General features: G+C 40.1%; 1 protein-coding gene across 1 annotated transcript in view; it reads left to right on the forward strand.

The window, feature by feature from the left end:
• Window positions 1-10,694, forward strand: part of rnf145a (ring finger protein 145a) — an 86,809-nt gene extending 76,115 nt beyond the window's left edge. Inside the window, exons 9-10 of the mRNA XM_055642595.1 lie at window positions 6,465-6,821; window positions 9,160-10,694. Of these exons, the coding sequence (XP_055498570.1) occupies window positions 6,465-6,821; window positions 9,160-9,687 (885 nt within the window). The 3' untranslated portion in view covers window positions 9,688-10,694. The remainder of the gene's footprint in view (window positions 1-6,464; window positions 6,822-9,159) is intronic.
• The last annotated feature ends 2,370 nt before the right edge of the window (window positions 10,695-13,064 follow it).

Consider the following 13,064-nt stretch of genomic DNA (forward strand, 5'->3'; position numbering starts at 1 on the left):
GCCATCCCGGGAATTAACCTTGTAAACCTACACTGCACTCCCTCAATAGCAAGAATGTCCTTCCTCAAATTAGGGGACCAAAACTGCACACAATACTCCAGGTGTGGTCTCACTAGGGCACTCTAGGTGTGATCTCACTAGGGCTCCTGTTAGCGCCCCATGAATTAAAATAGGTTTCCAGCACCTCAATCTTTTGAGTTGTCAGCACTCTGATCTTGAAAGCTACGGGAAAAGACCTGCATTTCTGAAGGCTTGCAGCCATTTCTGCAGTATGTTTAAGAAATAACTACAGATGCTGGAAAAATCGAAGGTAGACAAAAAAGCTGGTGAAACTCAGCGGGTGAGGCAGCATCTATGGAGCGAAGGAATAGGCAACGTTTCGGGTCGAGACCCTTCTTCAGACTGATGTCGGTGGGGGGGGGGGGGGGGAAAGAAAGGAAGAGGCGGAGACAGTAGGCTGTGGGAGAGCTGGGAAGAGAGGAGAAGGAGGAAGAACGCAAGGACTACCTGAAATTGGAGAAGTCAATGTTCATACCGCTGGGGTGTAAACCACCCAAGTGATATGTGAGGTGCTGCTCCTCCAATTTGCGGTGGGCCTCAATCTGGCCATGGAGGAGGCCCAAGACAGAAAGGTTGGATTCGGAATGGGAGGGGGAGTTGAAGTGCTGAGCCACTGGGAGATCAGGTTGGTTATTGCGAACTGAGCGGAGGTGTTGGGCGAAGCGTTCACCAAGCCTGCGCTTGGTCTCACAGATATAGAGCAGTTGACACCTGGAACAGCGGATGCAATAGATGAGGTTGGAGGAGGTGCAGGAGAGCCTCTGCCTCACCTGGAAAGACTGCTTGGGTCCTTGGATGGAGTCAAGGTGGGAGGTAAAGCGACAAGTGTAGCATTTCCTGTGGTTGCAAGGTACCAGGGGAGGGGGTGGTTTGGGTGGGAAGGGACAAATTGACCAGGGAGTTACGGAGGGAATGGTCTCTGCGGAAAGCAGAAAGAGGAGGAGATGGGAAGATGTGGCCAGTGGTGGGATCCCCTTGGAAGTGGCGAAAATGTCGGAGGAATATATATTGTATGTGACGGCTGGTAGTTTGTAGGTTAGGGCAGGGGGGACTCTGTCCTTGTTTCTGCAGTATGTATTCCTACAGCTGTGAAGGTTTGTTGGAGCAGTCTCCAGTCAACTTTCTCATTCCCTGATGCACGTGGCCTTTATTTCTCGTTCATCCCCTCTGAGCTGTGGCTCTTCAAGCTGGAGACAATTGTTGCGAGTGTGATCAACATGGATTATACTGGTTTCCATCACCGATGTACTCTTGCTGCAACAAATTAGTGTGTCCAACTTATGTAATAATCAAATCTATTCATTTGTTAAATGTAAATGTATCCAAGTCCTTTACTCACCAAGTCCAATTGTGTATGTTCAGGTAGATCTGCTATTACTCAATTGTCAAATTGAACAAATGACAAATTGTGTACTTAGTTTTGTATTACGCAAATCAAATTGGTTATAATGTTATTTATATCAGTAACTAGAGAACCACTTAAGTTACTTTGGAAATTGACAAGTAGAAAAAAAAGCTGCCTTGGTAAAAGGAAACTTGTTTTCATGTATCTAGCTCCAGTAATCGGATACCATTTTCTCTTAAGGACACAGTCTTTCAGCTTCACCCTGGGAAGCCATAGAAAGTGACCAGCGGTCAATTCTCTTGGCACTTGTGCAATAATGCTCTGTTAAACCATGTAACATACGTAAAAATAAACAGCTATTAAAGACATTTTTATTTTTGATAATCCTGCAGGGAAAAATAATTTTGTAATTCAAGCCTGAAATATTCTAGCCGTTAACTTCCTCTCCCCATTGACCCAATTGTTTTTATAATGCGATTTTCTATAACACGAGGTTCTGCTATCTCCCGTACATTGAACTAGATCCTCTGCTAAAACAATGTTTCTTATCACACTGATTCCTAAACATCAGTCTAAGGTAGCCAAAAATGCTGGAGAAACTCAGCGGGTGAGGCAGCATCTATGGAGCGAAGGAATAGGTGACATTTCGAAACGTCACCTATTCCTTCGCTCCATAGATGCTGCCTCATCCGCTGTGTTTCTCCAGCATTTTTGTCTACTTTCGATTTTTCCAGCATCTGCAGTTCTTTCTTAAACCTAAACATCAGTCTGGTTGTTTACCATATTGTGTTGCTTATTTACCACAATAAATGTAAATAGAATCTAACATTAAAACGAAACAATTAAACATTTGAAATATTTTACCAAGTTTCGCATTCTGCCACACTGTATGCTTTACTAAAGCACATGGCTTGCTACAAGACTTGTAGACAACTAGTTGAGGATTTTCAAAAATGGGGGAGCTTATTCTTTGAGTGCTAAAGTGACACCACTTTGCATGGATATTCATCCAGAAATGCCAAGTGGCTATTCCATCTTGTCTTCCTGAGGACTCCATTGTAATAAAAACTGTACTTGGTCCACATCTCACTGCATGCTGGAAATCTGAAGTAAAACTGATGGAAACAGTCAGCAGGTTAGGCAACATCTATGCAAATAGAAGCAATGAAATGGCTGAGAGGAATAAGCCAGATCATCCATGACCTTCTCTGCTGCCCAGACTCACTGTTGCAGTTCTGCCCACATACACTTTTTTGTTTGTGGACGGTTGAACCGCCCAGATGTCAGACACCCGGCAAAGCCCTAAACTGTGAGTAATTCTCAGAGCATTTTGCATGACCCTGCTGTGAAATGTTGCCAGTGGTCAAAGAGGTGTCTGAAGATAAGAGACCAAAATCATGAAAAAAAAAGTAAAAACATTTGAGTACCAAAAGCAGAAAATAAAATGCAAAACCTTTCCGCACACAATTGATATAAATGTTGTTAAATATCATCTGTGAAGGATCCCTAGAATAAAATTTGGGTGTGATGTGAATCCAATCCCTCTCTTTGGCATAACACTGCTCTTCGGGATCAGTGGCACATTCAATCAGACAGTTTAGCTGATAGCATTTGTCTTCCCAGTAGATCTTGAACTTTGGGCTTGCACTATGTGTTTAAAAAAAAAAGCTGATGGCTGATAGCAGCTGTTTCCTGTCAAATTCACTGGCTTCCAGCCAACACAATGGATAATGTGAATGAAGCTTGCAACCCAGCGGTATGAATATTGATTTATCTAACTTTAAGTAACCCCTGCATTCCCCTTCTCTCCATCCCTCCCCCACCAAAGTCGCAACAGCTTCTCGTTCTCACCCAGCAAACAGCTTACAATGGCCTGTTTCCTTTATCACTGTTAATTTTTCGCATATCTTTAATTCATTTGTTCTATATCTCTCATTTCCCATTCCTCTTGCTCTAGTCTGAAGAAGGGTCTCGACCCGAAATGTCACCCGTTTCTTCCCTCCAGAGATGCTGTCTGTCCCGCTGAGTTACTCCAGCATTTTGTATCAATCTACAATTTATAATGTTATTTATAATGAAGGCTGTGGGAAAAGACCTGCATTTCTGAAGGCATTCAAGAGAACTAGCATCATTTCTTGCTAAGTAACCCACTTACTCACCAGGATTAATTGGCTTCAAAGTTCTTTATAATCAGTCCAAATTCCAGAGATGAGGTAATGGTGCCTGTTCTTGAAATTGACGCATCATAGAATTGCTTGTAGCATCAGTGAGACTGGGTAAAATTGGTCAGTGGAAATGGAGAAGAAAATTCTATGCTAGTTGATGTCATAACTTGCACAACGAAAGATGATGATGGTTGTTGGGGATGCATGATTTCAGTCCCTGAACATTGCTGTATGAGTTTCATATGATAGTCTTCACCCTTGCCAACTTAAGTTTATTCATTTTATCATTGCCCTTCTCCCAAAGTAAAGTACAAAGATTGATTTGAATTATTGATTGTATCTTAATAAGGTGGACTGCAGAAGTTCAAATATGCAGTTCACTTAATAGTGCACTTGTACTGCCTTGGCATGTTGGGGATGGATAATAAATGCTGATGGTGATAGCAGCACCAGAATCTCACATTAATATTAAAAATGGTCAATGGGAGTTCCACTTTCAGTGGGGTTCCACAGTGATCAGTGCCAAGTTCTTTATTTTCAAACCTATTTGTTACCTGAAGTGCACGTCTCCAGATATCTGAAGATCGCAGAACAGATAATCAACATTTAAAAGCTTCATTTGGACACTTTAGAGGCTGAAGCACAGAATGTAAGTCCAAGCAGGTCATGTTAGAATAATATGAAGCGCTCATTTGCCTCTAGTATTTTGTAGAGTTCTGGAATGGTTTCTTTTGGAACAAAACAAAATAAGATGTATCAAATTGAGAGGGTTGGACATGATGAACAGGGTGGATATATCTGCAGGAAAAATACATTTACAAAAATTACATGGTAGAGGATTGGAGGAAAGTTGAAGATTTTTTTTCACTGTTCAGAGTGCTGAGTGTCTGGAACTTGCCGCTTTGTAAAACTGAAAGAGGTGGAACCCCAGGGGGTTCATTTTCGTAGTTTTGTGACGGGGATCACAATTAATAACTACGAAAATGAACACATGAAGCATTGTGAATTATGGAGCAATGGACCAACAGTTGGGAAATGGCCAGTCCGAGTGAACTCCTTTTTTCTCTATTATAATTTATTCGTCAGACTTAATTCAGTGATCTTTAATGCTGAGACTTTCTCAGGTTTGACAGTTTCCATCCACACACCAACATACAAACTCCGTACAGACAGCACCGGTAGTGGGGATTGAACCCGGGTCTCTGGTGCTGCAAGGCAGCAACTCTACCGCTGGCTTTAATTGGCTTTGATAAGAATTGGAAATTGTCTCCAGTGTAGGGTGTTCTAGGGTACAGGGTGATTGCTAGTCGGCGCTGAATCAGTGGGCCGAAGGGCCTGTTTTCAGCTCTGTATCACTAAACTACATTAATACTTGAAAGAAATATCTGATATTGTGTCAATAAAGCCAATTCTGGAATATTTGGATCCTCATCATTGCTAAACATAGAACCTTTATCGAATCATAGAATAGAAGGAAGCTATTTAATCTGTAAATTTGCAGCATGTCTTTCAGTGGGCAGCCCAGTTAATCCTACTCCCTAATGCTTATTCCACATATCGGCAATCTTTTTTTCTATATTTCCTTTAGAAGGCTATTTGAACGATGTTTTGTTTAATTTGTAATCATCACACAAACAGATTGTACTTCGCAAACCTCTAACCACTCTATTTAAAAACAAAGGTTCTTCCTCACATAGACTCTGGTCCTTTTGTCAATTAACTTCTGCATTTTGTTACATTATCAAACGGTTTTCATTATTCCAACTTAAACCCTTTATAATTTTAAATGTGCTTATCAAATCTTCTCTCTTCTCCACACTAGTTAGAACAACCAGCTTCTTCAGTCTGTACATATTTCTATCAATCTCCATCTTCCTCAAATCATTGTAGTTAATCTATTCCTTTTTTTGTGTGCACTCCAGAATTTTTGTGTTCTGAATACCAATTGGAACTAATTCTTTAGTTGAATGTTGGAATTTTGTATTTCCTCAACATTTATAAAGCCCAGGATCCCATATCCTTTAACTTTCTCTCACTACCTTCAGCTGACTGATTTAGTCAGCCCAATTACGTTGACTGCCCCACCTCACTGACCGTCTGATAATAACCAAATTATATTCCTTTTGATTTAGACTGATCTCAGCTGTATGCTTTCATTGAGTTTGTACATTAAAGATGATTTTTGGGTACCTCATTCATTTAAATATGTGTATAATCTTCAGAGGAATTATTTTCAGTCACAGTGATTTTTTTTAAAAGGTAGCACAGTGGTGCAGCAGTAGAGCTGTTGCCTCACAGTGGCAGTGACCTGGGTTTAACCGTGACTATGGGTGCTGTCTGTGAGTTTACACGTTCTCCGGGTTCGTTTTTTCTCCAGTTTCCTCCCACATCCCAAAGCCGTGCAGGTTTGTTGGTTAATTGGCTTCTGTAAATTGCCTCCAGTATGTAGGGTGCGAAAGTGGGATAACATGGAACTAGCGTGTGGGTGGTCGATGGTCATTGTGAACTCTGGGCCGAAGGACCACTTTCCATGTTGTATCTCTAAACTAAACTGAACCAAACTTCCATTCTGATGACTGTTGGTTGAAGAGTGGAATCTCATGATAGATATGTTTTCTACTCTGATTTAGATTGATGCATTCAACAGTCCTCTCGGTATTTTGCTATAGAAATGGAATTACTACATTTTTGCTACTTGAGCACCTCCTGCATGACTTTGTAATTTATCAAATTTGAATGTTTAATTTATTAGCTAGATATTAATATGTACTCATTGAGCCACCAAACATTGAAGTGCAACAAAATCCACTAATTAGACTGCATTCTTCATTACACGTAGACAGTTGATATTTGGTTGAAACCGTGCTCTTAACTTATCTTTCCATTGATAATAGGTACTTGGAACACTCTTCATCTATATTCTTTTCATGGTGGAGGAGTTCAGTAAGGAACCAATGGAAAATCTTGATGACGTCATCTATTATGTGAATGGAACTTACCGCTTGCTTGAGTTCCTGGTGGCTTTATGCGTTGTTGCGTATGGAATAGCAGAGACCATATTAGGAGAATGGACTTGGATGGGTTCATCCATCATCTTTGTCCATTCCTACTTCAATGTCTGGCTTCGAGCACAGTTGGGATGGAAGAGTTTTCTTCTCCGCAGGGATGCAGCAAACAAGATCAACTCGCTGCCAACTGCCACTAAAGAGCAGCTTGAAGTGCACAATGACATTTGTTCCATCTGTTATCAGGTATGTAGCACGGCACCAGTGAAACACTTAAACCCTGGCTTTAGTACCCAAACTGTCTCTTTCAGGACTATCACAATTGGCTGTCCTTATGTTCAGTTCACATTCTGTATGTGTATTAGCTTCTGTTAATCCCAAACTGCTATAAAATTCCTTTCATCATTTTCCATTGTGACTTGTGCTATGAAGTTGATTTAAATCCAACCAAAGCTGCTTTAAACTAGAGGTTATTTAAAAACACTTAAGTGATTTGTGATATTTAATTAGATTTCACTGAGATTGAGGTTATTAAGTGTCATGTGTAAGGGCCATATTAAACTATTGAGGTAGCAGTCACCTTTTATCGACATATTCATGCATAAATTGTACTTTCAGTAAAAATAAAGGTAGCTTGTCTAAATGAATCAGTATGCAAAGTTGTATATTTTACTATGGGGAGGGGGGATCTTTTGTCCAATCAAAAAATAGAAAATACATATTTATTTCCAAGGTCTTTTGCTGATGATGCTTGGAGAGCTTTTTTAAATATTTACTTTTTTTAAGCTTTGCCATTGTAATTGGAAATAGACGATAAACTACAATAAATTGCCTTTCTAAAATTTGAATGGATAACCATAACAATATGTTTGAATAGTTGGCAGAAATATGCTCAAAACAAATTCTTAGACCAGGTGAAGATTCCATTTGCAAGTCTCTTCACTATAATGGGGGTTTTTTTAAGAGCTAGCATCTGCTTCCAGGTTAGCAGATGGCTGTTTAATTGAGTTGCAGGTTCTATTGAATTGCATGTAAATGAAAAACCTATTGGTTTTGAGAATCACTGGGTTTATTGCACAGGTGGCTATTTATTGAAGGTGACCAGAAGGACAGATTTTACTGTTTGCAGAAGTGTTACTCTATAGTTTGGCTCTTTAAGGTTTGATATGGACTGTGTTTGATCATTTTCTTTTTGATTATCAATTCCTACTTGATATAATTTTGCATTGCATCTGTACCTCGTTCTTTTCCTTTTAAAAGAGGCTGGTACGCTACTCACCAGCATACATGCAGCACTTTGTAACTTGGTAATTATTCTCATGTGTGAGACTGAACATTGTGTTGGCATTCTATTTATTGTACCATAGCAGGAATTGCCACTAGCTTACATTATGTTTATTTGTAATATCATTGCTATTATCTCTGCTTCTACTTGCACATGCAGATTCACAAACATGTATTCCAGTACAAAAAATAGTCCATATGAATAGAGAGAACAAACTCTGAAATGTTAATAATTCTACTCTTGAACAGATCGTGTGTCTTGGGACTGTGAACCTAAGGCAACTTAGCTGCATGGCTTGCCCATTAAGGGCGCTCCTTCATTGTTTTGATGTGTTTCTCTTGTTCGTCTCCTGTCTGCTATAGCTAAACATCAGATAATCCTTGTACTGTTGAAGTGACCGTATCTGATTCTTCCTTCCCTTTACTGTGGGATATTGTACCTTAACTTTGCTTATTATGCAGAACAATATTTCCTCATCGCCTCAATATTTGAGATCAGTCAGTCGTACAGCATGGAATTGTACAGCACGATAAAAAGGCCATTTGGCAAAGCATCTCCATGCCTGTCAGTTGGCACCCTTCCTTATTAATCCCTGCGCACAGTCCTTGGCTTTCCTCGCCCAGACAAATTAAGCACTCATCTAGACGCCTCTTAAATGCTGTATGTATTCTAGCTTAAACTACTTGGGCAGTAGTTCCAGGTACAGTCTGGGCAATCTCTTTCCTCTTACTCTGGATGCTTGTCCTGTAGTTTTATCTGTCTCTGTCATTGGGAAAGGTTTCCTGCAGTCTATCCTATACCCCTCATAATTTTTATACTTTAAAAGAGAAAGAAAGTTGAAGGAGTGCTGTGGGGAAAGTTTCCCTGGACAGAGTGCCTGACATCTGGATCATGCCACCAGATGAAGCAGTGAAACCAGATACAATTACCACAGCCAAGAAGCACCCAGATGCACTCTCCAATTGGCAAGGCAAAAAAAGGGCACTGATCCAACACGTGCAAATTCAGTGAATTGGTAGAATCTCCTTTAATATTAAGCTGCACAGCCCCTGCAAAGCTAGATTGGACTTGCAGTGCATGTTTAGTTAATCGATCTGCGTTGGACAGTATTTGACCTCAAAGAAAGATATTGGGCATAATTTGCGTTTTTGGTGATCATCCTTGTTTCCGTATAAAAATAAATGAATGTGAACCTGGGTGAGGAAGGTGGCATCATGACTTGTTATTTCCTTAATTACCCACTGATAGGCCTTGTCAATGAGCACATTTTTTTACCAAATTCAATTCTCTTTTCTTTAGGATATGCATTCTGCCGTGATTACACCATGCAGCCATTTTTTTCATTCTGCGTGTCTCAAGAAGTGGCTATACGTGCAAGAAACCTGCCCGTTGTGTCATCAGCAGCTGAAATCTCAAGTGCAGCCGATTGGGGCAACACCACAGCAAGGGACAGGCGAGCAGTTGCCCCCTAATGAGGGCAGAACAGAACAAGAATTGGCCGGACAAGATCATGTGCCTCCTGGTCAAGTTTCAAATCCACCTTTAGCTGCTGAAAATGGGCCTTTGGGGCATAACGAAGAGAGACAGAAGGATCTAAATACTGATTGCCTTTCTCATGGTGACCTCGGCACAGATGGACCAGGACCTAGTCCATGTCTACAAAATGGAAAAGCTGAGTTTCCACTTCCAGCAGAACTTTGTGAGGGTGAAGATCAGCAATTGTCTACAAGACAACACAGTTCAAATGAACAACACATGGAGATGTCAGATTCCCATGAAGCTGTGTTATCCTTAACCTGCCATGATACTGCAGTGATGTTAAAATAATGTTGGCAATTGTTTTCAATTTGAACTTGTCAATTTAAACAGGAGGGGGATATAAGATGCATTTACAGAGAAACTGAATGTAATGTTCTCACAAGCAGGTCTGGAGACATTTTCTAAGAAGGGAGCTAGTGATTTTGTTGCCACATCTTTACAGTATTAGACAGCCATGACAGAATGGAGAGGATGTTTTTGTTAGATCTTTTGTAGGCATGAAATAATTAGATTGACTGGCGTATTATATTTATATATAATTAGAAGCTTTAAGCATGGTTAGAGTCACATGCTGCAAGCAGACATTTTAATAAAAAAAACAGTTTTGTAGCTCTATATTCAACAACTGTAAAGGCACTGTCATAGTTTATAGTGCATTTCCAAAGTATTTAGTAAGTACCTGATGAATGGTGCGTGAATAACTTTGGTTTCTCTTTACCTGCTCAATGAAGTAGACTGGAGCTTTTATGAACACTATGATTCCTTTGGTTTCTTGAAGGGTCATAAGTGGGATGAACTTCAGCATACAGATGAGGGCAGAGTTGCACGATAACTATGGCACATTTGAATTCTGAAACCTGAGGGGTACAGTATTTTCCATTTAAGTTATGATTTGTGGAAATGATTACATTAACTTGTATGATGAAACACAGCATAGAAAGCCATTTTGTAGCTGACCGGTTTTGCACAGTTTTCTTTTTGGAAGAAGTGAATACTGATGCATTTTCTTAATTCATCATGGCGTAAGCAGGTAGGCTCACTTCCGATTTTACCTTACCGTGTGCATTTAAACGGAAAAGGTAAACTTTTTTTAATTAACAGTGAGTGACCCAGAGAAAGGGGAGTCTTACTCTGTAGCTTTTGGAAGTTGGCATTCCTAATGTGAACCATTTGTGAACAAGCAAGCTGGTGTTGAATAATAAATGAAATCATGGATAGAATCATTCTGACCCAGTTCCTCAGGGACTTTATTTTGAGAATGTGTATGTCTGAATAAATGCGCCAAATGCACTGATGCTGATTTCTCCTTTTCAAAGTCAGTGACTCTAATGTAATTCGGTACTTCTGAGCGCACTGAGAATTCATTTGTGACATCATTGCGAGGTTTGTTCCTCCTTTCATTGTCATTCACACACATTTGTTTAGTAAGGATGATTAAATAGAAGTCAGGAATGATTTTTCACTTCCCCTTTCTTGCCCAGAAATCATAAAGCCATTTTTTTTCCTGCTTTGATAGAACCCAACTAACTTCTCAAGGCAGAAATTGAACCTGCAATCAGGTTGTACTGAACTTCAGTACATCCCATTGAATATTTCATCTCAATTGATTTTGAGACCTGTCCACTTTATTAGATGTTGGTCTTTACCACTCTGTGATCATTTTCACTCATTTGGGCTATTTTATGCTGTTGCCTTTAAATATAGCATTCAAAAACAACTTGTTTAGATTCAGTATATTTTTAGTCATTTGCTGAGTATTTGCTGAGATTGCAGCTTCAAATGTTTAATCTCCAGCGGTAAACCTCGCGATGAAAAATCAACATATCCCTGGTACATTTTATGCATATTTTATTTCAGTTTATTGAAGTCTTTTCATTAATTGTACTTGCGTGTCAGCTGCATTTGGAAGAGTTTCAAAGTACTGAACTTGCAAATGATTTTTAAAAGTTAGCAAAAATTTTGCAATCGTCGAAGAATCATTAATGTAAAGAAATCCTGCCATTTTTGGCCTGCCCGACATAGTACATATCTTGAATTGTTGCTCCATCGATGCAGTCAAAGGATGCCCAAGAGACATATTCATTCTTATATTTCAGCAACCTTGTCCACACTGGAGTCCTTGGGAGCCTCCAGTAAGTCCATGAAGTGGAAGAACTACCATTCGATATTTCTCCCTTATCCTCCATAGATATTCCACTGACCAAAAGATCCAGAGTTAGTGACTTGGTGGGAATAATCCAGTGGATCTAAACCCCAACGCAGAGCTATATCAGAAAGTCAAATGTAGGAAAGGAAGACTCTGTTAGTTACCACTGTAGTTTCTCAGCCAGTGAATTGGTGAACGCTACCTATAAGATGCACCAAAACACTCGGGTATGGTATCTCTAGCCGTTACAAAGCGTAGCTTGGTAGTACCATAGTGTTGTCATCATTCTAAAGGGCAAAGCTCCCAGACTGGGTCTGCAGCAGGTACTGAGGAAATTAATATGAAGGGAAATTATAATTGCACATCATTCATCATCAGTTAATCTGTTGCAGATCCATCTACCCAAGATAACATTGGGGGGAATTGGTCACTGCAATGTTGTCCAGCCTAAATCCTCAAAAAAGAGGAAGCTTTCCATTTTGTTTTGTGTTCTTCTTGTATAGTCTATTGGGATTGAGATGTCTTCCAGTTTTGTGGGTGGATGATGAGGGTAGTGTAGGATCCACGATCAACTCTTGACATAAATGATTGATAGATACAGTTTGGAAATTGCTCCTTTGGCCTATAGAGTCCATGCTGATCTTCGATCACCCGTTCGCACTAGTTCTATATTATCCCACTTCTACATGCAAGGGACAATTTACAGAGGCCAATAACCTCCAAATACGTGCTTCTTTATGATGTGGGAAGAAACGGGAACATGAAGGAAACTCTCATGGTTTAGGAGAACGTGCAAAATCCACTCACAAAGCACCTGAACACAGATTGTACTCTGATCTCTGGCCCTGAGGCTGCAGCTCTATGAGCTGCACCACTCTGTCACCCTAAGTGGCATTACCATCCACACCCTTGGGGTATTCATTGATAGAAATCAGATTGTTCAGATAAACACTGTAGTTATAAAATCGAATCGGATGCTGCCTATTCTGTGGTGACTTGACACGTGATTTCTCAAAGCCTTTCCACCATCTGCGAACACGAGTTAGTACGGTGAAATGCTCTCCACATACCCGGGTGAGTACAATGTTTATGGTTCATGTCATTTGGTGCCTAACAGACTGCTTGATTTCTATTCAATTCCTCTGGCTCTAGTCTACTCTGGTTGCAGTGTTTACCATCACAAGATGTTCTAGAGCAGTTTGAGGCATTTCCTATCAATGCTTTCCAAACCAGTAGCTGCCATTTGATAGAAAATAGGCAGCAGGTTGCAAGGAAACAAGCATTTCCAAGCCCCTCCAAGTTGTATCAGTTTGAGTGGGAAATGTCTCCTTCACTGTTATTAGATCAAGACCTATCCAACCACCCTGCTCATACATATTTCACACATGGAACATGATGAAGGAAGGAGGCTCACCAGTAACAGCTCATGAACAATTGGGGAAATGCAGTAAATCCTTATGATGTTTACATCCCATAAATAAATTCAACCAATTCATCACAGTATTCAGTATTTCTTTAA

The sequence above is a fragment of the Leucoraja erinacea genome, chromosome 11 (assembly GCF_028641065.1).
Source record: "Leucoraja erinacea ecotype New England chromosome 11, Leri_hhj_1, whole genome shotgun sequence".
Taxonomy (NCBI): domain Eukaryota; kingdom Metazoa; phylum Chordata; class Chondrichthyes; order Rajiformes; family Rajidae; genus Leucoraja; species Leucoraja erinaceus.